The sequence below is a fragment of the Narcine bancroftii genome, chromosome 10 (genome assembly GCF_036971445.1).
Source record: "Narcine bancroftii isolate sNarBan1 chromosome 10, sNarBan1.hap1, whole genome shotgun sequence".
Classification (NCBI taxonomy): Eukaryota; Metazoa; Chordata; class Chondrichthyes; order Torpediniformes; family Narcinidae; genus Narcine; species Narcine bancroftii.
Window position 1 is genome coordinate 31,287,941 of NC_091478.1, and position 26,350 is coordinate 31,314,290.

Genomic DNA, 26,350 nt, shown 5'->3' on the forward strand with positions numbered 1-26,350 from the left:
ATAAATACATAAAGACATAACACACATACAGGCAAACAATATGTATACATAGAACCTATTTACATGTTTCGTACATGAATGTGCTGCTTAACGTCCACGATACGTTCTATAAAATTAGGCTTTGTATAAACACCATATTACTGTATATACTTAGTAAAGATATATGGGATACTGATCTTATACTAAATTAAACTTTAATTCTTTTCATTTTTAAACTGTTATGTGAACACTTTCTTATCCTATATTACACACAGTTTCACAAAGAGGGTCAGGATCATTTACATCACTGTTCTCAACTTCCTCATAGAGTTCCACTGGAAGAGTTTCAGGTTGATGAACTGTCACTCAGTAATGTCTGAAGGATCTGGCTGAGGCTCTTCTTGGGGAGGAGTTGGCTTCTTCAGGAATGTGTCTGGTGCTGTTTGCCGAGTTTGCTTTCTCTTCTTAAATTTCTTTATCTGCAGCAAACACTGCATGAGCATCCCTCTCTCTCAGTGTTTGGGTCCATCTCTTCAGCAATTGTTAAGGTCTGCAAAGAATGTGGCTAACCCCTTAACAGTGAACCTCTTCTGCACCTGTTCTTCTCCTTCTGCAGTTTCCTTTCCCCTTTCCTCTTCTCCAGCTATCTGCTCTTGCTCCAGCAACCCTTCATTTGTTAGTTCCTCAGGAACTACCTTTAGGAGTTTTTCAATGTCCTCATCATCTATGACTAGGTTCAGGCTGTTTACCATGTCAACAATAGCTCTATTAATCCTTGCAATCTCATTATCTTTTCAAATCCTATATTGTTTATTACTGTCGTTCTTTCTTCATGTTTCCGCCTTTCTTCTGTGGGAGATTGTTAGTACTCGTTTATTTAAAATACTTGATGGAGTGGTAAGCTTGCCATGTTACCAGACTGAATCCAGGGCTCTTATTAACAAATTCTACTTTGGCAGTTTGAAAATTTGATTTTGATTTTTAAAATTTAGAGATAGCGTGAATGTCACAAAAGCTTGACTGTTTCCCTGATATTTTTAAGCGATTAAAAGCTGGTGCATAATTGTAATTATATTAAATCGCTACCAGTAATTCAAGGACATAGTTCAAATTGTGGATGTGATTCTCAAACTGCCTGGAATTACCTACAAAACAGAATGATCACCTTATTATGGCAGCATGTTTGGAAATATTAGCGGATAAATCCTGTTTAATACCAAGATTGTTTACTAATGATAATGCCAGACTTAAGGCATTTAATGAAATATCTATTTTAACTATACATAGGCATCTTTGTTTTCAGACTTCTCTGGTACATCACACAGACTTATAAAAATAAAATAGTTTTTAGTAGTCTTAGCTGCTTGCTTATGAAACAATATTTTAAATGTCATTTTTCAGATTGAGCAACAGCACCAGGAGTGGCTGGAGGACTTGGCTATTCGTCTGCTTTGTGTGTTTGCACTGGACAGATTTGGAGATTTTGTATCTGATGAAGTAAGTGATGTGTAATTTGAAATAATGTACATCTATTATTATTTTCCATTGCTATTCTAAAAGGCTTAAGTAGTATAGCTCAATTATTTTAAGTAATTGGTCAGATAATGGTGTCTTTGAAAACTTAGCTTTGAATTCATGTTCCGATTATTCAGATATCTCTGTTAATTCAGTGATCAGTATCATGACAGGTGTTCCAACAAAATCTCAAACATTAATTTTCATCTAAATTATACACATTGTGACTTTTGAAATGATTACAAATTTTCATTGCAGTGTTTTAAATTTGAAGGCGCACATTCAATTTAAATAATTTTAACTGTGTATGACTGAGCATTACAAATCCTGATGGTGCTCCTGGTGTGATCTGATTGTTCGGAATAAGAAGGATATTCTAAAACCACAATAAATCACTTGTGTAATTCACTTGAGCATAACATAGAGACGGAATTTCTGCATTTGGATGGAGGGCAACATGTTAATTATTGAAAATCAAAATAACTCTAGATGCTGAAAACAGAAACAAAACAAAAAAAATTCACAGGCCAAGCAGGATCTGTGGGAAAAAATAAACAATCAGTGTTTGACATCTTGTTGAAACATTTGTCAGGATATTGATTATTGAATTAACATGGAGACACTGAATAATCTAGACATGAGTTCAAAGTTAAGTTGTTCACTAAATAAATCTGGAATAAAAAGCAAGTTTCAGGGGTAGTTTTCTTCTTTGGCTTGGCTTCGTGGATGAAGATTTATGGAGGGGTATGTCCACGTCTGCTGCAGACAGATTGTGAAACTACCAGAAAGTCCCAAAAACCCATGTAGTTCACTAGTGTCATTTAGGGAAAGAAATATGTCATTCTTGTCGGGGGTGACTGAAAATGACACCCATGACGATGTGACTGACTCTTAAATGCCTTTTGATATTGATCAGCAAGCTACTTGGTTCAATGCTAACCTTGAGAATGATGCATACATCTGATTCAGTCTTGTGAATGAATCTAAAAGAAAATATTGGAAGGGAACTTGACTAGAAAGTGTCTATTCCCTTTCTGAACAACACATTCTGATATATATTATAATGAAAGAATTAGGCTTTGTCTGGAATTTAGAATTTTCCTTGGGCTTGATCATTTCTCTGTCATGTTAGTGATGGATAAGATGGAGGTAGTGACAAAGAAATGTCCACATTATGAAAGAGTTGATAAATATTTTGCCTTGAAGGTTGTGGCACCTGTACGGGAAACCTGTGCTCAAACACTTGGAGTTGTGTTGAAATATATGAATGAGAGGGGTGTGCATGGAACAGTGGTTGTTTTATTAAAATTGCTGACACAAGAGCAATGGGAAGTGAGACACGGTGGACTTCTAGGAATAAAGTATGCTTTGGCAATTCGACAAGTAAGTTGCAATATTCTTCTAATTATTGTAGCATTTGTAGTAGCAGTTTAGAAATTTCAACAAATGTGTATGAATAATTATTTGTAATGTGCTCCAGGACTTGATTGAAACATTGCTACCAAAAGTCCTTCCCACTATTATTGATGGCCTGCAGGACCTCGATGATGATGTTCGTGCGGTCGCAGCAGATGCCCTTGTACCAGTTGTGGAAAATCTTGTACATCTTCAGGCATCTGAGGTTAGTTTGGATTCTCATGTATGAAGTGCATGTTCAGACAGAATCAAGCTTGGAGTTATTTTTTAAGCCCTATGAAGCCGAGTGACTTCTGGAAATGATTAGATGTATTTTAGGTTACAGTTAAAGTATAAACTGAGGAACAACCAATCTGAACATCTTTTCTTTATAAATGCTCAATCATTATGTACAAACTTTGATTGAAAAGGCCTAAAAAATCTGGTGGCAATGATGCTTCGGATTATAGTTGACTTCGAAAAATCAACCTTGCTTCAATTGGTTCAATTTCGTCTAACCAAAAGTCAAATCTTTTTGTTTCTGTGCTACGATCTGCAGTTTCCACCCATCATGAAATGTCGAGAGCAGTTGAATTTAGCCACAAATAGAAACTATCAAACATCAGACTAAAGTGCATCAGTCAGTGTAATTACATAAATCTCTTGCCTTCAGAAGTTTTTGTTTAATTTGTACTCTTTTAGTCTCATTTATATCATTTTCTAGTGTTCTTATAATGAAACTACTTCTGTTAATTACTTTATAATTCCACCCTCCTACCAAGGGTAGGATGGTGTCTCAATTTTGCTTATAGCATTTGCTCAATTTTTGTATTGCAAAGAAGCAGTCATATTCCAAATCATGGAATGGTTACAACACCGTAGGCCATTCTGTCACTGTCAGCTCCCTACCTCCTGCTAGCCCTTCCACTGTATATTTAGCCAATTCTCTCGTAAAGGCAAGAATGAAACCAAACTCCACGACATGTACAGGCTGTGCATACCAAATTCAAAACCTTTTTTAAAAGTATTTCCTCTTGTCAATCTTAATTCTCTTCCTTCATACCGAAAACCTTTGCTCTTCCCAAAAGGGATCAGTCCCAATATCCCCTTCATCATTTTGTTTCTGTGCTAAAATCTGCCTAAACCTTCTCCACAAAGTAAATAGATACCTTCTCTCAGAAAGTAAAAGGATAGAGCAGGAAATCTTTTTATAAAAACTGTAAGTAACATAAACCAGCACCACAAACCAAATCAAGCAACAACAGTCCAAATACTGTACAGAAAAAAAATGATTGTGCATTTAATTTTCTCTGTGGCTAAATTAATGACTGAAGTAAAAGTAAACATAAGAAATAGGAGCAGGAGTCGGCCATCCGGCCCATCGAGCCTGCTCCGCCATTCAACAAGATCATGGCCGATCTGACCATTGACTCAACTCCTTTTCCCCATATCCCTTAATTATTTTTTTTAAATATATCTAAACTGAACCTTAAATGCAAAATGCATGCGACCCAGCTATTCAAGTATTGTGAAGTTCTGTTAAATTTCTTGACAATTTTTAATATGATTTCCCCAACTCTTGGTAACATTGGATCATGTTCATTGTTTCCTCTATTCAAATTTTTGTCCTTGCCTTTATAGGTGCCGTTTATTGTTAACACTTTATGGGATGCTCTTTTAGACTTGGATGATCTTACAGCTTCCACTAATAGCATCATGACCCTGCTAGCATCACTATTGACGTATCGTCAAATCCAGCAATATAGGTAACAGTTTAAGAGGTCTTTTTTTGATGGTATAATCTTGAAATATCTTATCAAAATAGATTTTTTGACTAATATGTGATGTCTAATGGTTTTTTTTGACCGTTTACTTTTTTTTTCTTCCTTGTTTATCATCTCCTTTTCCTTTTATGGAATTGACAAAAGAATTTCTACAGCACATAATGAAACAATGCAGCCCACTGTCCATACTCTAAATTTTCAGGAATGCTGCTGTTTATGCAAAATTTATGGATCTGTTGAAGACCATTATAAATTCTGCTTTTAAAAACAATCTTTGATCAGACCTCTCACATCTTGATAACCAGCAATGTAAAAATAAATCTCCAGCACTCTGAAATGAGATGAAAGGTTTGAGAGTATTTGGTTATGGGGAGATTCTGAAGAGTAACTGCAGCTATATTAATCATGGAAAGTAAAATTGAATGGATTTAAAGAATTTCGGAATTTTTCCTTATGACAAAGATCCTTGGAGGCCAAATTCAGGAAATGTCTTGGGCCAAATCATAAATATGTATTTAAATCTCTACAGCACAGTGGAATATCAAATATTTCAATTCACAACTTTTAGGAACACCATATGAAGTCACAAAAATGTGAATTCTGCATCAAACGTTCACAATGCTTTAAAATTATGTTGGAAGATGCGGAATAAAGACTAAATGGTAAAGTTCTGTAGGGTGTTAGGGACCGAGGAACCGGGTATACATATGCAATCATCCTTGAAAGTGAAAAACCATGTTGAGAGTGGAGTTAGTAAAGCATATGAGATCTAGACATTCAAAAGTAGAGGCATGGAGTACAAAATCTTGGAAGTTGTGCTGAACCTGTGGAAAATACTGAATGGATCATCCAGTTTTGGGCACTGTACATTAAGAGGAACATTTAAATATCCCAGAGAGGATGAAGAAGAAATGCGTTTGGATGATTCCATGCTTGAGAGATTTCAATTAAATGTTTGACATGAGAACTTGAGATTGTTCGCTTTACAGCAAAGATGGTTAAGAAGATTTGATGAAGATATTTGATACAAACTGACAAGTTTAGATAGGGGGAAGCTACTCCCATTAAGAGGTGGTTCGAAAGCCATGGCTGGGCTACAGGTTTTTAAATTTGGCCAAAAGATCTTTATTCAGATTTGTTATGATCTGGAATCAGCCAGTATCTCCAAAATGGAATTGGATAGGCAGTCAGAAGAGAATAATTTGCAGGATTTTGGGGAAAGAACTGCAGATTGAAACTTCTATACTTGGAGAAGCAATTGCTGTGGACCAGCATGCACTGGATGGGAAAACAGGCTGCTTCTGTGCTGCAACAATTCTATGATTCTTTTGCAAATATTGTAATATACTCAATATTGTATCTAATTGTTATTAATACATTTTCATGGAATCGTACATATTTTTTGTTCTTGTATAATGTTCCCTTTTTTAATTAATAGTATCCAGCAATCACTCACAGTTTTGGTCCCTCGAGTTTGGCCATTTTTACGTCATACTATTTCTTCAGTTCGGAAGGCAGCTTTGGAAACATTATTCACTCTTCTGTCTACTCAAGATGAAGTATGTAATTTTACTTTGAAATATAGATGATGCAACTGATTATTTGCATTGTTTAATATTTTCATCATGTAAAAATATTCACACAGTATTTACAGTATAATTTTTTTGCAGAGCTGTGTAATGTGGTTAACGCCTATTTTACAAGATGTGCTAAGACACATATATCAGTCATGTATTTTGGAAAGCAATCAAGACATTTTGGAACTTATTCAAAAGGTAACTTTTTCTTCCATTTAAGTGATGATCTTAAAGCAAAAGAATTAAATTGTTGTTATTGAACCTTTTACATTTGATTCATTTATTTCAATTTAATTTTGTATTAATTGTAGAATCAACTGGCCATTTAATGTGAAATTGATTATGTAATAAACTTGTGATTTTTTTTTCAGTTTTTTTGACATCAGCTTTGTTTAATCTGTGTGTGGAGCAAATTCAGCAGGAGGTGCAAATGATTTGGGGAAACTTCCCATTTTCTTAATTTTGATATTTGATTGTTGTCTGCATATTTGACATTTAATTGGCAATTTTAATGAACAGTTACAAACTTATCCTGGGGAGGGGGAGGGGGTGGGGAGAAACAATGATCTTGTTGCAATAAGCAATTTTCCCCAAGTTGCTGATTAAGAAACATTAATCCAGAAGTGTTGCTGTTTGTTAATACCATTCTTTGGTTAGATGTTTTAATAGGAACCTTAAACTATTTAATAAAATTGTATAAAAGTTGCCTATCTTAATGTATTCTTTGGCTTGGCTTCGCGGACGAAGATTTATGGAGGGGGTAAAAAGTCCACGTCAGCTGCAGGCTCGTTTGTGGCTGACCAGTCCGATGCGGGACAGGCAGACACGGTTGCAGCGGCTGCAGGGGAAAATTGGTGGGTTGGGGTTGGGTGTTGGGTTTTTCCTCCTTTGCCTTTTGTCAGTGAGGTGGGCTCTGCGGTCTTCTTCAAAGAAGGTTGCCGCCTGCCAAACTGTGAGGCGCCAAGATGCACGGTTTGAGGCGTGTATCTTAATGTACATTGATGATAAAAGGAGACATTTGAATAGATACTGCAGTTTTTTTTTTAAAACTGCAATGGGGAGTTTTATCTCAAGCAGTGTGTTACAAATGTGTGCCATCCTCCAGATGTAAAGAATTTTTCCCACTCCCCTCACATCTTCCCACCATTTACTCTTTGGTTTTTGATACTTCAGCTAAAGGAAGTACATTCTTCCTAAAGCTAAGAATTTCCAGTCTTATCAAATCCTATCAGATTTTCTGCACACCCTCTCCAGTGTATGATGGTCATATTTTAATTTTGGATGTCGATTTCATTCATCAGTGCATATTTATCCTCTTGTATTTAGGTGTGGTTGGAGTTGTTGAATAAAGCTCCTCTTCAGTATGTGGTTGCTGCTGCATGCCCTTGGATGGGAGCTTGGTTATGTTTAATGATGCAGCCTTCTCATTTGCCAATTGATTCAAATATGCTGCTCGAGATTAAAGGCAAATCAAAGGTAATCATTTTTCTGGTGTTACTTGATCTTCATTTGGAGGTGCTTGCACTGCAATGCACTTGAAGTTGAGCTTCTTGTTATTGTTGATCTCTCTGAAGTGTACACAAAATGCCAGCAAAATGAAAATCCTCTGCCAGTCTGTCACTGTGACACAACATTGTCCCCAACATGAAGAGACTCTGGACAACATGGAATAATTTCTACAGGCTACCACTCAGTCAAAGCAGTCATTGATGGTGAAATCCAGCACAATATAAGTAGATCTTTGGCTTGGCTTCGCGGACGAAGATTTATGGAGGGGGTAAAAGTCCACGTCAGCTGCAGGCTCGTTTGTGGCTGACAAGTCCGATGCGGGACAGGCAGACACGGTTGCAGCGGCTGCAGGGGAAAATTGGTGGGTTGGGGTTGGGTGTTGGGTTTTTCCTCCTTTGCCTTTTGTCAGTGAGGTGGGCTCTGTGGGAGGTTGCTGCCCGCCAAACTGTGAGGCGCCAAGATGCATGGTTTGAGGCGAGATCAGCCCACTGGCGGTGGTCAATGTGGCAGGCACCAAGAGATTTCTTTAGGCAGTCCTTGTACCTCTTCTTTGGTGCACCTCTGTCACGGTGGCCAGTGGAGAGCTCGCCATATAACACGATCTTGGGAAGGCGATGGTCCTCCATTCTGGAGACGTGACCCATCCAGCGCAGCTGGATCTTCAGCAGCGTGGACTCGATGCTGTCGACCTCTGCCATCTCGAGTACTTCGACGATAGGGATGAAAGCGCTCCAATGGATGTTGAGGATGGAGCAGATACTGCAAAAGTTATATGCCCTGACAATATTGTGGCAATAGTTTGGCTCCAGATCCTCATGGATTTGTGGTAAGCTGTTCCAGAACTGCTAAAAAGTTGGGTTCTACCTCACAACCTGGAAAATTGCCCACTCTTTCCTGTCCACAGTGACAAATCCAGCCTCACCTATCATCACGCCAGTATTCTATTCTTAATCCACAGCAAACGTTTAAAGAGAGGGTAAATCAATAAAGCTTCGCAACAGCCTGCTAACAGAAGCTCTGATTGGATTCTACCAGAGTCATTCAGCTCCTGGTCTCATTATAACTTTGACCAAAACATGAGAGCTGAATTTCAGAGATGAAGTGACGGTAACTCCCCATGACCTCCATATATCATTTGATCAGGTATAGTATGAAGGATCCCTGGCTAAATTGGAGTCTATGGGAATCTGGAGGTCAATCATCTCAGCCACAGCACCTGCCTGGAGGAGGTCCTAAGCCAAACTATCTTCAGTTGCTTCATTAATAACCTTCCTTCAATTATAAGATCAAAAGTTGGGATTCCTCAGACAATGAAGTAGTCTGGGACCAAATGCTGAACTGGAGTAGCCCTATAAACAATATGTAACATGAGCAGGTCAGAGGCTAAGACTCTTGGAGCAAATAACTTGCTTTATAACTCCCCAAAGCCTGTTCACCATATAAGGGTCAAGTCAGGAGCTTTATGGAATACTCGCCGCTTGTCTGGATGAGTGCAGCTTCAACAATACTCAAGAAGCTCGGCATCATACAGAACATAGCAGCCTACTTGATAAGCTCCCTATTCAGATCCATTCAGTCACTCTACCCCAATGCACAGTAACAGCAGATTGTACAATTAACACTTCAGCAACTCACCAAAGTTCTTTAGACAGCAGCTTCAATCCCCACAGCAGTTACCAGCCAGAGGGGCAAGGGTGGAAAAAGCATGGAAACACCACCACCAAACCATTCTGAAAGATATGGGTGTTCCGTCATTGGGTCCTTCACTAACGGTATTCTCGTTACGCCCGTACCTGAAGGACTGCATCAGTGTGAGAAAGAAGTTCGCCACTATCTTCTCGAGAGCAATTAAATGATGGCTCGGCCTTCGAAGCTCACATCTCTTGAATGAATAAAAGCCTCCAGAGTACCTGCACAGCCTTTGGTCATCTGAGAAAATGCATGTTGAAGGATCAAGATGTCAAAAACCCAGACCAGCGCTTATGGTCTACTGGTCAGTAGTTACACCTGTTTCCTGCCCCCACCACTTTCCCAAATAGTTCAGAGATTCATGAAATCCATAGAAACTATCTAAAACGCTTAAGAGATACTACCAAAATATGTAAAATTCTCCAAAATCAGTGGCAGGAAAAGTGACCAATGTTGGCAAAGCAAAACTTGTTGCACATAGCCAGAATCTCTAGGTCAAGCACATGTAAGTCCAAGAATAACAATGGAATGAGTGGTCCACTGCCAGACTACCTACCCGCTCAATCAAGCACCACCTGCCCCATCGGTGGCGGAATCCGTTGATCCCGTATTAGCCTCACTGGCCACCTTTGAATTGGAGGGAAAATAAATCCGCCTCTTCCTTGTTGGACTGCCTCTGAAGAAGCTCAGAACAGCAATGTGGGGACCAGGAGTTGAGGAAAGTAACACTTTTTTTGATTAGAATATGGTGGAAAAGCTCTGGTATCAAAAGATTTTGCAAATGTTTATTTTTAAAATTTCAAATAATGGTCTTTCATAAGAACCCACAATTTAAAATGAATTGGTCATCGTCCCAAATCCTTGCAGTGCAGGTATAGCTAAATTAAAATTGGAAGAAAGGAAGTTAATACTGTTGAACTGGAAAGTGTCTACAAATTGATTAATAATTTTGCTGCCTATTTTCTTGAGTAAAGAATATATTTGTGATGTTAGAATTTGGAATATGAAGTTTGATGCCACTTATCCTGTCCAGCTGTGCATAAACATTCTTATTTTGATGTAGGAAAAGTCTTGCAATAAGCACCGGCAAGGACAAGCTCCAACAAAGGAAGTGAGACAAGAATATATTGCTGGTTCAGACACCATTAATGAGGACCAAGCTACCAGAGATTATGTGGTAACTCGTACACGCCTAAAGGCAGCCAAGTAAGATAACATGATTTGTATTTTGTTAATCATTTGTATCAAGATTTGCATAACCTTTCAATTCCTTTCATGATTGTGTTTTCAGCAGTTTTTTTAAAAATGAAGAAATATTAGAAATCAAAAGACTAAAAGCCAACAGAGTAGTTTGGTTGCAGCACACAATAAGATGAAAGCTAATGTCTCAACTTATTAAAGGATGAGAATATTCCTGAGAGAAATTCCACAATTTTTTTTTCTTGGTAGTCATGGCCATTTCATAATAATGCTGATTGGCTTGTGTCTGCAAAATCTAACAAAATTCCACAAGATGCATCACTTTTGGGAGGGAAAAAACTCAAGCTGGTCTAGTACCCTGCTGAATGCTGATGGGGTAAAGATCTTATTGGTCTGTTAACATGTGACAAATGCTGCAATTGTCCAACAATGGCTGACAAGATGCAACTCTGGGTCCTATATCTCAATGATGAGCAGCTGCCACTCTCCCACAGACCTGCCTAATACCAGCCCTCTTATTCTGCCTCTCCACATTGAGCCATGGGCGCTTTATTCTTGACAATGCACCAGAGTTTGATTGGGACTCCAAAAAATTCCTAGGACAGTCGCAATCCCAAGGATGCAGGGAACAGCCATGCACAGCATCAGAGTGGGAAGGCTTTCTGCGGAGCTTACAGTTCAGTGGAGCTATCGGTAACACATTGGTCTACAGTATATCATGCCACAGTAATCACACAATTGAAAATTCCGTAATGCTTTCATGCTTCATATGAATTGAGTGCTAAGCATGGTGCCAGTGCATTGAGACTGGAAAGATTTTGATTTTAATTTTAACCTATGTGGTGAGGTGTTAAAATTAGACATATGTGAAGAAGAGTATTTTGCAAGCCTATGCATTCCACCTGAACATTTATATTTTACAGTGTTATTCAAGTCTTCTGGTATTTTTGGATAGATCATGACTTCGGTACATTAACAATGTGATGATTACTTTAGTCAAATAAAGTTGAGGTGTTTCTGGAGGGCAGCACAGTTAGTTAAACGCTGTTTAAGCGCCAACAACCCAGGTTCGAATCCAGTGCTTGTACCTTCTTCCCATCTTTGTAGGTTTCCTCCAGGTGCTCCAGTTTCCTTCCACCCTTCAAGACCTATGGGGGTTGAAGGTTAATTGAGGTATTTGGGCGACATGAGCTCACGGATCAGAATGGCCTGTTACCATGCTGTATGGCTAAATTTAAAAATTTGAAGATGTGATAATTAAACCTAAACTGAATTGTACTATTGTTGTGATGTATATTTAATTGAGACCTTGTAAAAATTTGATTCTCTGTGTCCAAAGGTTGCTAGGAGCACTCTGTTGTTCCATGTGTGAGCCAAGTGTTAATTCCATCAGTCAAGAAGTGAAACCAGCTGAATCTCTAGCTCAACTTTTATTGTTCCACTTAAACTCTAAATCTGCTCTTCAGAGGATTGCTGTTGCATTAGTTATTTCTGAATGGGCTAACCTCAAGAAGGTACTAATTTTATCTGAACAATTTCTGTGTTTGTTGCCTGACTAATTTAAATCAATTTTGAATTTTAAACCTTCATCTAAAGTGATTTCTGTTACTGTGCACTGTTAAACATTTAATTAAACTGTCAGACTTTCTGAGCAAATTGTTAAGTGATTATTTTGCTGGAAGTTTATTTTGGATTGTATGAGGTTAAATTATGTGAAGTATTAAATTGTCTACTCAATTTCATTACAATTCCCCAGAGTTTTTAGTCATCAAAGACTTTTCTTGTTATGATTTTGAAGTTTTGTTTACCTGTCTGCAATTACTCACTGTGATCATGGGATTTTAACCAAAAGTGCTTGTTTGTGTAACAGGTTGTATTTTGTGTCTGTTTACTAAAGTTATGAAATGTTTACACATCAACAAAAATAAATCAGAATATGTAGAAAGCCAGTTTTCATTTGGAGTGTTGCCTTTTCAGTTTTTGAAGATCCTGTTTACATGTGGTTCATGTGACTTTTAACCTGCTGGAATCATTCATGCAATATTCGAATTAAAGTGTTTTGCATCGTGGATGTTATGTGAGCAATTTTAATTTTTAACAATGACTGAATCTTGACCTTGATTCGATTCTAGGATTGTATGGTTGTATCCAGTGTTGTACAGCCACGATTGATGGGTATATTGTCAGAACATCTTTATTATGATGAGATAGCTATTCCATTTACAAGAATGCAGAATGAGTGTAAACAACTGATTGCAGCATTAGTTGAAGCCAACTGTGATGTGGGAAGCAGTGTGAACAACAGTGTATTTACCATCGATCAAGCAAATGAACTGGTAAGTAAATTTGTTTAAAAAGAGAAGAAACAATAAGAAGTTTTGCAAACTTGGCTGAAAAATAATTGTCGATGAATGCATAGTTGTTCGTTTTCATCTATCTTATAAAGTTAATTTAAACAAATTCTGAGCAAGATTGTTGCCTAGCAACAGTGCTTATTTTTGTACCACAAGATTATATTTTAATATTTTTCTCCAATATTCAGGACGTTGATGAGGATCACACCGTGATGATATATTAATTTTCACGAATCAAAATTTTTGAATTAATTCCTATCTAAAGCCAAATGTCACATTTTATACATTAGAGGAAAGCTAATATCTTAAAGGTACATTGGATGATCAAAACTAATAAGATATCCTTACCCGAGTTAATAGGGGCAGAGAAATAAGATTGCACTCTAATGTATGCACATCAAAAATTCTATTTTAATTTTGAGATACAGCTCTATAACAGACCCTTCCAGCGTGTGAGCCCAAACCACCCAAATACACCCATGTGACCATAAACCTTTTAAACCCATACATCTTTTAGAATGTGTGGGAAGCCAGATGACCTGGAGGAAACCCACAAGCTCCGTGCAGACAGTGCCAGATTCAAACCAGGGTCGCTGGAGCTGTAATAGGGTGGCACTAACCTCTTACTTAATATCCCGCCCAAATGTTTAATGCTGTTTGCAACCCGGTTCACAAAATGGCTGGCGAATGCAGCAATTGCAAGGGCTCCACAGGAACCAATGGCCGTCGTCGTGCGTGGCCTCCCGCATGGCGGAAAACAGCAAGCAATGGTGGGAACACCGGCCAGTCGGAGGCTGGCGCTGCAATGACGTCATTCCTGTCATCAGCGGTCGGGAGTGAATATAAACAGAGCTGGCACTGCAATAAATCAGTCTTCGACCTCAACTCGACTCTGTGTGGGTGTGTGTGTGTCGGTCTTACTCCACACTTCACGTAGCACCCACGCTACGTTGGTGACCCTGGTAGACCAAGCAGCAAGCACTCCATGCAGTTTGCTGAAGCTGCCAACATTCTGGATCATCTAGCCACAGGTGCTGTTTGAACAGACTGAGGCCCAGTTCCACCAACAGATCACCACTGTTGCACCCGCTACTACTACGTAGTGAGCTCACTCGATCAGGACATGGCAGCGAGGTCGTCGATTTCCTACGGCAGCCTCTGGAGCAAAGCAAATACAGTGCCCTCAAAGAACTATTAACCCACACTTTCAGGCTATCGCCGTGCAAGTGTGCCGCCCATTTGCTGCATGTGGGCAGTTTTAGGGACAGGGTCCTATCCACCCTCATGAGCGAGATGTTCACACTCACCGAGGGGTACAGGCCTTGCTCGCCAATGAGGACTTCAGCGACCTGAGGAAAGTCACAGCCCTGGCAAACGTGTTCTAGAGAGTGAAGAAAGAAAACTGTGCCTTGGTGGAACAGATCGCCAAGCTGCGACCCCAGCCGGCAACAAGGCCACAGCAGATGGAGAGACAAACGGTCCCCCTTACCCAGCCATATTGCTATTATCATCCATGATGGGGTGCGGAGGCCCGTTGATGCCTCCCACCCTTACCAGGAAACGCTATGGCCAACTATCTTTAATGGCTCGGCGCTTAGCTAACGTGAGAGCCTCCTCCACGTGTGGGACTCTCTTTCGAGAAGGTGGTTCCTTGTGGACGCCATTGCCGAAATGTGTGTTTCTCTTCCCCCCCCCCCCCCCCCCCCCCCCCGCCCCATAGACTATGACATCTAGAATGTCAGGCCGGGCCTGGCACTGAGGGCAGCAAACAGCATCTCTGTACAACTTACAGCACCCGAACTGTACCCCTACGATTTGCTGGCTACCAATTTAGATGGAGTTTTACTGTAATGGTAGTGGTGCAACTGCTCTTGGGAGCCAATTTCCTGCGCACCTACTACCTACTGATAGACTTAAATGGGTGGTGTTTGGTAAAAACCAGAACTTTTAAGACGATGCCCCTGGGAGAAGCCAAACTACCAGCCCCGCACTTGACTCTGTCACGCTGTCTGACAACGCCTACACACGCATCCTGGCAGTTTCCCGCTATCGTGGCACCACAGTTCTCAGCGGGACCGAAGCGCGTGGTAAGGCACCACATCCTCACCAAGGGCTCCATGCCAGGGCGTGCTGCCTTCCCTTGAAAAACTTGCCCTCGCCAAAGAGGAATTTAAAAATATAAAGGGATTGGGGTTAGTGTGGCAGTTGGATAGCCCCTGAGCCTCCCCCCCCCCCCCCCCCCCCCCCCCCGTACATGGTCCTGCAGGCAGCAGGAGGATGGAGGCCATGTGGGGATTACCAACACCTCAATGAGGCCACAACACCAGATAGATACCCAGTGCCCCATATCCAGGACTTTAGAACCAACTTGCAAGGGGCACGGGTGTTTTCAAAGGTCGATTTAATCAGGGGTTATCATCAAATCCCAGTGCACCTCAAGGACCAAAACCACCATAATCACCCCCTTTGGCCTGCTCAGACTTTTCAGCAGCTGATGGATGTGGTGGGCTGGGACCTCCCATTCAAGTTCATCTACTTGGACAATATCCTTATAGTCAGCCACAACCATTCTGAGCACACGGCCCACCTCAGACAGCTATTCATCTGCCTGCAAGAGTTTGAGCTGACCTTTGACCCCACCAAGTGTCAGCTCGGGCGGGATACAATGGATTTCCTGGGGCATCGTATTGACGGGCACAGGGCGAAACCACTGCCCGAGAAGGTGGAGGCAGTTTGGTGGTTCACGAAACCTCGCACTGTGACGGGGTTGCAAGAGTTCGCCGGTATGATTAATTTCTACCATCGATTCATACCAGCAGCAGCTCAAATCATGTATCCCCTTTTTTGCGTTCATGATGGGGGAAAATAAAGACGTTGCCTGGGATGAGGAGGCCTCAGAGGCGTTACAGAAGACTCAGGGATGCTCTGGCTAATGCCACCCTTCTGGTTCACCCCAGGCCGGAGGTGCCAACTGCCCTTATGGTAATGCCTCTAGCACAGCAGTTGGTGGACAATGGCAGTCCTTAGCCTTTAGCAGGCACCTCCGGTCACCTGAACTTAAATATAGTGCCTTTGACCAGTAGCTGTTGGCGCTGTACATGGCGGTCAGGCACTTCCGATATTTTCTGGAAGGCATACAAGTCAAGGTCTTCACGGACCATTAACCTTCGCCTTCCACAAAGCATCCGACCTGTGGTCAGCCAGGAATTAGAGGCACCTTTCCTTCGTGTCCGAATTTACCACTGACATCCAACGATGTCCAACATCCTCCCGCCATCAAATCCATCCATGCCCTATCCCAGGGCATAGACTATTCAGCCCTAGCAAGGGCATAACATGATGATCCTGAGATCCCAGTGTACAGAATGGCGCTTTCCAAGCTGTGACTGTAGGACGTCGTCATCGCCCCCAGCAACCAGATGCTCCTCTGTGACATCTCCACTGGAAAACCTCACCCCATCATGCTGAACTGCAGGTCTTAGACGTGGTGCACAACCTGGCACATCCCGCTGTCAGAACTATGGTAAAGATGGTGGCCAGCAGATTCGCCTGGCACGAGCTCCGCAACCAGGTCAGTCAGTGGGCCAAGACCTGCACACTCTGCCAGGCGTCCAAGGTGCAAATTCCCAAAACACCTCCCCAGACTTTTGAGCTAGCATGGCCTAGGTTCAGCCACATTAACATCGTGGGCCACTAACTGGTTTCCCGTGGGGCAAGATAACTCCTCACTATGGTTGACTGCTCCACAAGGTTGCCAGAGGTGGTCCTGATGGCTGACACGACCACGGAGACCTGCACTACGGCACAAATCAACACCTGGGTGTCAAGGCTTTGGAGTCCTGTAACATCTCACCTCTGACAAGGGAGCGCAGTTTACCTTGGAGATGGTGCTAGCCAAACTGTTGAGAACCCAACTCCACCATACCACGCCAAAGAAGGACTTTAATGCCTCTACAGCAGAAATGGTCTACGGCACACCCTTGGTAATCCTGGGAGAGTTCTTGGCTGCTGCCAAGGATCCAGAAACCCCCACAGTTGCACTGAAACAGCTGAGGGAAAGACTGGGTACCCTAGCCCCTCCACACCCCCTGCTGCATGGCCAGCCCAAATCTTTCGACCCCAAGGACTTACACACCTGTATTTGTTTGAAGGGGAGTGCACCGGGCACCCCTCCAACAGCCATAAAAAGTCATCAGGCACGATGGATGAACATGTGTATTGGACATTGCCAGCATTGTCTGCCTGAAACCAGCCCACGTAGACATTAGCCAGCCAGTCGAGGCTCACCCCCTGTGAAGCAGATTATACTGCCCAAAGCGGCAGCGGGCACTCCAATCACCAGTTCTGTGGGGGGAGGGGGCATGTAGCAGCCCATGAAATGAGTTGCAATCCAGCTCACAAAATGGCCAGAAAACGTGGCAATCTCAAGGACCCCACAGGGACCAATGGCCGTCATCCCGCATGGCGGGCAACGGCAGGAGTGCCAGCCAGTTGGAGCCAGTGATGTCACTCCTGTCGTCAAAGGCAGGGCATGAATATAAACAGAGCTGGTAGTACAATAAATCGGTCTTCAACCTCGACTCAACTGTGTAGTCATTCTTACTCCACACTTCACATAGCGTGCACACATGACATAAGAATAATCATTAAGAAATATTTTAAGTGCAAGGTTGGTAAGAGGAAGATTTACAAATTTGATCAAACTTTTTTTAATATAATCTTAGTGCTCATTCTTTTTAACATAAAATATATATTAATGTAAAATATATATTAATGTACCATTTTTTTAAATTGAAGATCACCACAATATTCAATGAAGTGACATCAACCTATGGCTTGAAGTCTACCATTATCCAGCAATTGGATAGCAAGCGGCAGCAGGTCCAGATGACTGTGGCAGAGACAAATCAAGAATGGCAAACACTTCATCTGAGGGTTCACATGTTTTCTGCTTGTGCAGTTATTCATTTGCAGCAGCTTCCAGAAAAACTGAATCCTGTCATCAAACCATTAATGGAAGGAGTGAAAAAGGAGGAAAATGTACTTGTGCAGAATTATGCAGCTTCTTGCATTGCTAAATTGCTACAACAGTGTATAGCAAGATGTCCTTGTCCCAATCCCAAAATTGTGAAAAATCTTTGCAACTCTGTATGTGTGGATTGCACTGTTACTCCTTCTGCAATCGCTCCGGTCGCCACATCCAACAATGCGGATAACTCCAGAGGTAATAGTGCATAAGGGAAAGGTCAGATTGTATTACTGTATCAAGAATTTCTATTCAAATGTTAAATGTAAACATTTAGCACCATTTTTGCATGCTTAGCACCTTAACTTATGAAAGAAATTTGTATAATTTTGAGTCAAGGATATGGTGTCAACCTTGATGTAGTTTGACAAGAATATGCTCATTAAATATGTATAGTGCTTAAATGCATTCTTGTTTAATAATAGTATTTAAAATGCATGGTTTTAAAAATTATTACTCTATTGTATAATTACCCAAGAAAGTTTAGTAATATTATACTGATAATTTAGTTTTAATCATTCAATGTTTAAAATCTCAGTAAAATAAAAAATACTTGCTGATTGATTGTACTTTTTCATCAAGGACCAAATTCTGAAAAAGATGGAATGCATCATCCTGTAAATAAGACCAGGGGAATCATTACACTTTACAGGCACCAGCAAGCTGCTTTTGCTCTAACTAGTAGACGAGGACCAACGCCTAAATCTCTCAAGGGTTCATCTGCAGACATTCCTCAAGGGAGTGCAGGGATTAGTTTGTGTGAACATGATGAGGTAAATGACTAATTGCAGTTGAAATGTAATATAGTTTAAACTAGGCTGTTTGTATGGAACAGGGCAAATAATTAGATATTATTTTCCAGGTACTCAGATTTGTGTTAACTGATAGAAATCGGATCCATGTGATCTATATCATTGCCAGTAGTTTCCTTTAATGGGTCAGTGGCCTAGGCATTCTCCCATTGGCATTGTATGAGTGAAAAACTAGCCCCTCAATGTGTTTATTTATCGTGTATGTAGTCCTTGTAGAAGAGTAAAGTTTTTAGTTTAAAATCTGTTCATTAATTTGTAGTTAACAGACATTATCTGGGATGCTTCTTCACTTACACTGTCATTTCAGAATTTAAATTCAACTTTAGCAAACCATAACTTTTGAATGTAAAACCAAAAAAAACATGGGATTTTTTTATGGTTCACTACTGAGAGACCCACACTTCTATGTTGCAGACCCAGAAGTCAAACTTAATTCAGAGAAGAGGGGCTGAATATGCACTGACTACAATTGGAAAGCACTTTGGTGCAGAAATGGCGACAGCTCTGCCTTATCTCTGGGACTCGATGGTTGGACTGCTGAGGACTCATGTAGATGTCCAGAATTTCAGTATGTAGTTTTTCCCCTGTGTCTTTACTGTTTCTTTTAGTCCAATTCTGTCTCATGTATTTATTGAAAATGGCTTACTTGTGTTTTAACAGATGGACGTGTGATACTTGAAAAGGGAGATGTTAATGCCCAGGAATTAGTGAACTCGTTACAGGTGCTAGAAATTACAGCAGCAGCAATGGGTTCTGATATTCATACACAGGTTTGTTAATTACAGTATTTATACTGAAATATAACAAAGTTTTAATATATTTGTCAAACTAATCTCAACATACTCAAACTTCCATATTTAGAATTCATTTTATTTTGCTGGGAAGGTTTATTACGGATATGTACATTTATGAAATGGAGAGATTCGAGAGCATACTTGCTTGAAGAATATGTACATTACTTGGTTCAACAAATAATCTGCACTCCATTTTTTTAATTCCTAATGCCAGTGTATGATCATTTTTATGATTTGATCCATTTTCTTTTAAAATCCACACTCTTAAATTATGATTTTAATTATAAAATATTGAAAATCAATTAAACCTTTCTTTTACAGCTATTGCAGCATCTTCCACACCTTTGCACCTGTTTGCGACATCCGTACACTGCAGTCAGGCATATGGCTGCAAGATGTGTTGGTGTTATGAGCAAAATAGCTACAATGGAAACGATGAGTATTTTCCTTGAGAAAGTTCTTCCTTGGTTGGGAGCCATTGATGATAACACAAAGCAAGAGGGAGCAATTGAAGCTCTAGCCTGTATCCTTTACATTCATATCTGAATCTGTATTCTAATAATGTGGCTTCTGTGTGTTGACTATTCAGCCTCTACAAGCAAATGGTGAATTTTTAAAAAATTGTTGATTCACATCTTCACAATAATTGTTACTTTCTCAAAACCAGGTGCAATTACTTGTTTAGAAAAATGCCGTGTTAAGAGATTTTAATTATGTTAATCAAAGTGATGAATCAGTAATCAAAATGTAAAAGGACTGCCTGGTGATTTTTTTTTAATGTAATTCGTCGTTAAATAAAGCTAATTGAATTAATCAATTTTACTCACACTGTTTAAATAATCATGTCATAACTTTGGTCTAAAGAAAATGCTTCATAAGTTTGGTACAATGGAAAATTACGCTGAGAATTTTAAATAACTTTATTAGTATTCAAATCTTTCAATAGGTTTATCCTGCCTTGTTTCTGTAATCTTATCAATTTTGAAAACTCTCAATTTATGTTCCTTCAATCATATCCTCTTGATGATTTTCAATGTTGGTGACTTGTGGCCAATCATCAAATTGTTTTGTTACTCACATTTACCCGAAATAAGTCAGTTTTGTTTTGGCTGAGGTAATGTGAGGGTAGAGAGACAAGGAGCATAAGAATGAGGCTATGGTCAATTCTGGATTTGATTGCCCTCTTCACTAACTCAGCTTGTTGAGTGAAGAAACTCTCAGGGCAGTGAGAAGAGTGCTTGTCTGTATTGGATTGGAAGAGCCACAGATCTGCGCTGTAAATTTTTTTTTGTAAACCTGCAGACACGCAGTAAAATGTTTCCCCAATGCTTTACCTCAAACCCAGCAGTGCCATGTGGTCTGTGGCGTCTGGTAAAACAGATTGAGCTTGGGCTTTAAATGAAACAATGGATTGGGTGTCTGGTCCATACTGACTTAAATAAGGCCTTTGATGCATCACTTCCTAACTTTTCTACCCCAATTTTTATTTCCCATTCCACTATCACCTTGGTAGGGTCATTTAACAGGTTGGTAGAATGATTAGCCAGTAGTTATATGTCAAGCACTCAGCTGGTAAACTCTTATTTTCATCATCTTGGGATTTTAATTAGAGGATCGGTCATGATTCCACCATGGATAATAAATTTAAAATGTAATTGCATTTAGTGCACTTACTAGTTTATTTAATTTGATGGTGCTTTTCCTATTTTGCCCTCTGTAAAGCAATTTATATTTGTAGTAGGACTCTTAAGAAAAGTTGACCTATTAACTGAAATACTGTAATTATCTCATATTGTCCTTCAAAATGTCTGAATATGTTTGTGTTATCCAAGCCTTTTCTGACTTTAAGCTTGCAACAAGTTCTGTTTGACATACATCAAAGCTGTTATGATTTTTAATTATTTCTCCAAGGGAGCACCTTTCTTTTAAAAAAAACCCTACTTTTCTCAGTCTGAAACTGGAACAACCTGTAGATGAAGTGGGTGTAAATGTTGGTCTGTTCAAAGTTACAGTTCTGTTGTTAAGACATACCTTACTTTATTCTTGACATGAAGCTAGCTGATGTTGACACCAGCTCTTGTAGCCACTAATTTTGATGTATGCAAAGTTCAAAAAGGAAAGAAAAAGGCCCATAAATTGGTTGGATGAGAAATTTTGTAAAACTTTGGCAACATATAAAGAAGAAACTTTACAAAGTTTTAACTAAGTATTATTCACATTTCATAAATAGGATTTAAAAGTAAAATTATTGCTTTTGGTCTGTCTTTCATGTTAGAATTCTTATGGAATGATTTAATATATATAAAAGAAACTAGTTTTACAAAATATTTTAATCTCAATGTTTTTTCTTTTCAAAAATGTTACAACAAGAGCAAAGGCAAAAAAAAACCAATTCTTTAACAGTAATATACAGGTATAATGGAGCAGCTTGATGTTGATATCATCCCTTACATTGTCCTGTTGGTAGTTCCTGTACTGGGCAGGATGAGCGACCAAACAGATAGTGTGCGATTTATGGCTACCCAATGCTTTGCAACATTGATTAGGTTAATGCCACTAGAGGTAAGTATAGCAAGGTTATATTTAGCAGCTATCTATCCAACTCTTGTCCTACTGAACGCAAAAAAAAAAATCCTTTTGTCCATTGTGGCCTGACCATCCAATTTTTTTTTAAACTGAAGCTATCTAATTCTAATGATTTCAACTAATTTTTTTTTAATTTAACTAGCTTTATTCTTTATTAACGTGAATGTCTCTGCTACCTAGCTCCACAATTCTGATTTCATAATTCAGGTTTTCTTACCTATAAAATGCAACACACCTGTAACAAAATGTTCAAGCATCTCAAATCAAGCAAAACTCAATAAATTATCAGAGACATTCACGTTAATAAAGAATAAAGCTAGTTGGATGCCTTGTGTATAATCGGTATCTTTCTTTTTGGTTAAGTTTTGAGGACTCCTGAAGTCTTTGGTTTTAAATCTTAGAATCAACGAAAACAGAAGCAGAACATTTGATCACAATCTTCTTACAGATCCATCAGCTTTCATTTGCAAGCAAATTTCATCTATTAGTTCTCCTAAATTCTGTTGTCTCCGTTATTCACTAAAATTGAGCTTTGCGTTGTTTGCGAACTTTGATAATACAGCCTGAACATTGATATGCAGAGAGTAGGCATATGTCAAAAGGTGGCATTTTTTTTTTTAAATTGAGCATTGCTGAATGCTAATCTTATTTCCACCAAAAAATATTTCCATGGGAGACTGATGACTTTTACCTGAGTAATTGAGATAAAGTTTGAGATTTCTGCTTGGTAAGTAAATCCCATTGCCAAATCATCAAGTTCAAACTTTCAGAGAGCAAACAGTTGTAATTTCCGAGCAGTTGTTGATAAATCTGTGTGCTCTACCTGATCAGACATGACATAGCTTTAGTGATTCTGTTCATTAGCAAATTTTAGATTTCTTATATTTTTTGGTTTAATTGAGTACACAGAATTAAATGTTTGGAAATGTTTATATTGTTTGATAACTTTTGAAATGTAATGGCATATTATTAATTTGACCATACAAAGTTCCATAAACCACCTGCCCTGAAAATAGTTACAGAATTTTGCCTTTTTGAATGGCTCGTGGAGAATTGATGAAAAAATACTGCCTCTAGAAAATTCAATTTACAACTTAATATAGGAAATTGTGAAAGATATTTTGTGAACAACAAAGTCTCACGAACCAACTCGGAGATAATGTGATGAGGTCCAGCATGTTCTCAGGGCTGCACTGAAGATTGTGCTCAGGTGTCTTCTAACTCAAAAGAGAGTCTACTACCACTGAGTCACATTTGTATAGAATTGTTTCAACCAACAAACACGAGCCTTTTACTTTTTTGTATTGATTGATGAGTCATGGGTCCCCAGAGAGGATTTAATCCATTGCTTTGTCAGTTCCCAGACCGTCCCCATATAACTATACAAATGATAGATTTGCAATTTCAGGTCTACAATGGTATATGTGATGCAAATCCTAAATTAGAATCAATGTTACAGGCTGGCATTCCAGATCCACCAAATATGTCAGAAGAATTGATTAAACAAAAAGCAAGAGAACGGAATTTTTTGGAACAATTATTAGATGGGACAAAGTTGGAAAATTACAAAATTCCTGTTTCTATCAAAGCAGAACTCAGGAAATATCAACAGGTAAGATGTTCATCAAATATGCACTTTGAGTGATAATTCTTGAGAATAAAGTTCTTAATGGTTTTTTGAAATTATTGTATTATTTATGGGGGCAATTTAATGTTGTTACAAGATTTTGGTTCATGAACTTGAATTTGCTAATATCATTAATCTCAAGTTTATGTCAGGAAAGGAATTGTATCTTAATACTCTTATACATTTTACCATTTAAGGATGGTGTAAACTGGTTGGCATTTCTGAACAAATACAAGCTTCATGGAATTTTGTGTGATGATATGGGACTGGGAAAGACTTTGCAATCAATTTGCATTCTTGCAGGAGATCATCATCTCAGGTAATTTGAAGAAACCAATTCACTCTTTAGTTTGTTAAAATCCTCATATTGAAAATGGGAAACTAGTAGAGCAACAGCCAGTTTCTGTTTCCACAGGGCTCAAGAGTATGCAAAAACGCAGGCAGAAGATTATTCACCTCTACCTTCATTAGTAGTATGTCCTCCAACGCTAACAGGCCACTGGATAGATGAAGTGGGAAAGTTTTGTTCAAAAGAAATATTGCATCCATTGCACTATACAGGACCTCCCACTGAGCGGGCTAGGTAAATTCTAATTTGTTGCACCATAACTTAGATATGCAATAATGTGTTAATCACTTGAATAATGTTTGTGCCGTATGTAATACAGAACAGTATAGCACAGGAACAGGACCATTGGCCCATGTGTCTGTGCTGAACATGATGTTCAATTCAAACTAAAAAAAACCTTCTGGTTGCCCTTGATAGATATTCATTAATCCCCTTCATTTCAATGTGTCTATCTAGAAGCCTCTTAAATACTACTATTGTATCCATGTTCACCACGACTCCTGACAGCCTGTTCCAGCCATTCAACCCCCACTGTATAAAAATATTGGTCCTGCTTATCTCCCTTAAACTTCCTCCCCATCACCCTAAACCCATATCCTCTAGTATGTGATGTTTTTTCCCCTGGGTAAGTGATTTTGACTGTCCACCCTATGAATGCTTCTCATGATTTTGTACACCTCTCTAAGGTTATCCTTCAGCTTCCAGAGTAAACAATCTATAATTCATACCCTCTAAACCATGCAATATTTAAGTAAACTCTTTCTGCACTCTTTCTAAAGCCTCCGCGTCCTTCCTGTAATGAGGTGACCAGAATTCCACATGATATTCCAAGTCTGGCCCAACCAAAGTTTTATACAGCGGCAACATGATCTTACTTTTATACTCAATGCAGTATTCTGAATGAAGCTAATCAAATCAAACATCTTTTTACCATCCTATTTACTTACATAGCTATTTTCAATGAGTAATAGACCTGGACTCCCAGATCCCTCTGCATGTCAATATTTTTAATGCCCCTACCGTGGCCCTAATATTTGACTCCTAAAATGCAATGTTCACATTTGTCTGGGTTAAACTCAATCTGCTATTTCTCTGCCCATATCTGTAACTAGTCTATATTCAACACTCAACGTTGTCCACAACTTCACTAATCTTTGTATCATCTGGAAAATTACTAACCTACCCGCCCACTTTTTCATTCTAGTTATTTGCACATGTCACAAACAACAGGCAATCCCTGCTGAACGCCATGTCACAGGCCTCCAGCCTGAATAACAGCCTTCCACCACTACTCTCTGCCTTCACATTCCAAACCATCAACTCATCATGGATCTGCACCTGGATCAGCTTATCATGAGGGACCTTCTCAAACGCATTACTAAAGTCCACCTGTATAACACCCACTTCCACATCCTCATCCACCATCTTTGTCACCACCTCAAAAATCTCAGAACAAGAAAAATTACAGAACTCAATCATGTAATGTTTGTCAGCTGTTTTGTGCTGTTAATCAATTATGCATTTAAAATCTGATACAAGACATTTTACATCTGTAATGTTTTTATGTTGCTTTGGGTTTCAGATTACAGCACCTCGTGAAAAAACACAACCTTGTTGTAGCATCGTATGATGTCGTTCGAAATGACATTGACTTTTTTAAGTAGGTGTACGTTTGCACTAGTTACAGGTGTTCTTTTCTATTGGCTTTTTAAGAATGTATTTTATTAATTAGCAATTTATATTAATTTTCAATTTATATTCGAGTAGATGTATCAATTAGCATGAAAATTTAAGTTTTCCTTCCAATTTCAGAAATATTAAGTGGAACTATTGCATTCTTGATGAAGGCCATGTCATCAAGAATGGCAAGACAAAACTTTCAAAAGCAGTTAAACAGCTAACTGCAAGCTACAGGTTGATACTTTCTGGGACACCAATACAGGTACTTTTCATTGTAATGTTACAGAATTTAGTCAATAATGGCACAATTCATTGAATTGGTAAAAGAGAAAACACCAAGTGAATGATGTAAAAGGAAATTTAGTTCATCCTTAGAACCATTTGTGAATGTTGCAAATGCCAGGTAGTGTGAAGTGGATGTGTTTGGAGGGTACATCTTCATTGGATTGTGTTTTTTTTAATTATAAACTGAAC

General features: G+C 39.2%; 1 protein-coding gene across 2 annotated transcripts in view; it reads left to right on the forward strand.

The window, feature by feature from the left end:
* btaf1 (BTAF1 RNA polymerase II, B-TFIID transcription factor-associated) overlaps nucleotides 1-26,350 on the forward strand; it is an 87,519-nt gene that overhangs the window by 37,933 nt on the left and 23,236 nt on the right. For both annotated transcript variants that reach the window (XM_069900449.1, XM_069900448.1), the window contains exons 10-30: nucleotides 1,381-1,476; nucleotides 2,701-2,877; nucleotides 2,975-3,115; nucleotides 4,531-4,655; nucleotides 6,112-6,232; nucleotides 6,344-6,448; nucleotides 7,577-7,726; nucleotides 10,512-10,654; nucleotides 11,988-12,162; nucleotides 12,781-12,984; nucleotides 17,800-18,226; nucleotides 18,611-18,801; nucleotides 19,255-19,408; nucleotides 19,501-19,610; nucleotides 19,956-20,157; nucleotides 22,048-22,196; nucleotides 23,680-23,832; nucleotides 24,045-24,166; nucleotides 24,263-24,430; nucleotides 25,779-25,856; nucleotides 26,009-26,138. In XM_069900449.1, the coding sequence (XP_069756550.1) occupies nucleotides 1,381-1,476; nucleotides 2,701-2,877; nucleotides 2,975-3,115; nucleotides 4,531-4,655; nucleotides 6,112-6,232; nucleotides 6,344-6,448; nucleotides 7,577-7,726; nucleotides 10,512-10,654; nucleotides 11,988-12,162; nucleotides 12,781-12,984; nucleotides 17,800-18,226; nucleotides 18,611-18,801; nucleotides 19,255-19,408; nucleotides 19,501-19,610; nucleotides 19,956-20,157; nucleotides 22,048-22,196; nucleotides 23,680-23,832; nucleotides 24,045-24,166; nucleotides 24,263-24,430; nucleotides 25,779-25,856; nucleotides 26,009-26,138 (3,321 nt within the window). The remainder of the gene's footprint in view (nucleotides 1-1,380; nucleotides 1,477-2,700; nucleotides 2,878-2,974; nucleotides 3,116-4,530; nucleotides 4,656-6,111; nucleotides 6,233-6,343; nucleotides 6,449-7,576; nucleotides 7,727-10,511; nucleotides 10,655-11,987; nucleotides 12,163-12,780; nucleotides 12,985-17,799; nucleotides 18,227-18,610; nucleotides 18,802-19,254; nucleotides 19,409-19,500; nucleotides 19,611-19,955; nucleotides 20,158-22,047; nucleotides 22,197-23,679; nucleotides 23,833-24,044; nucleotides 24,167-24,262; nucleotides 24,431-25,778; nucleotides 25,857-26,008; nucleotides 26,139-26,350) is intronic.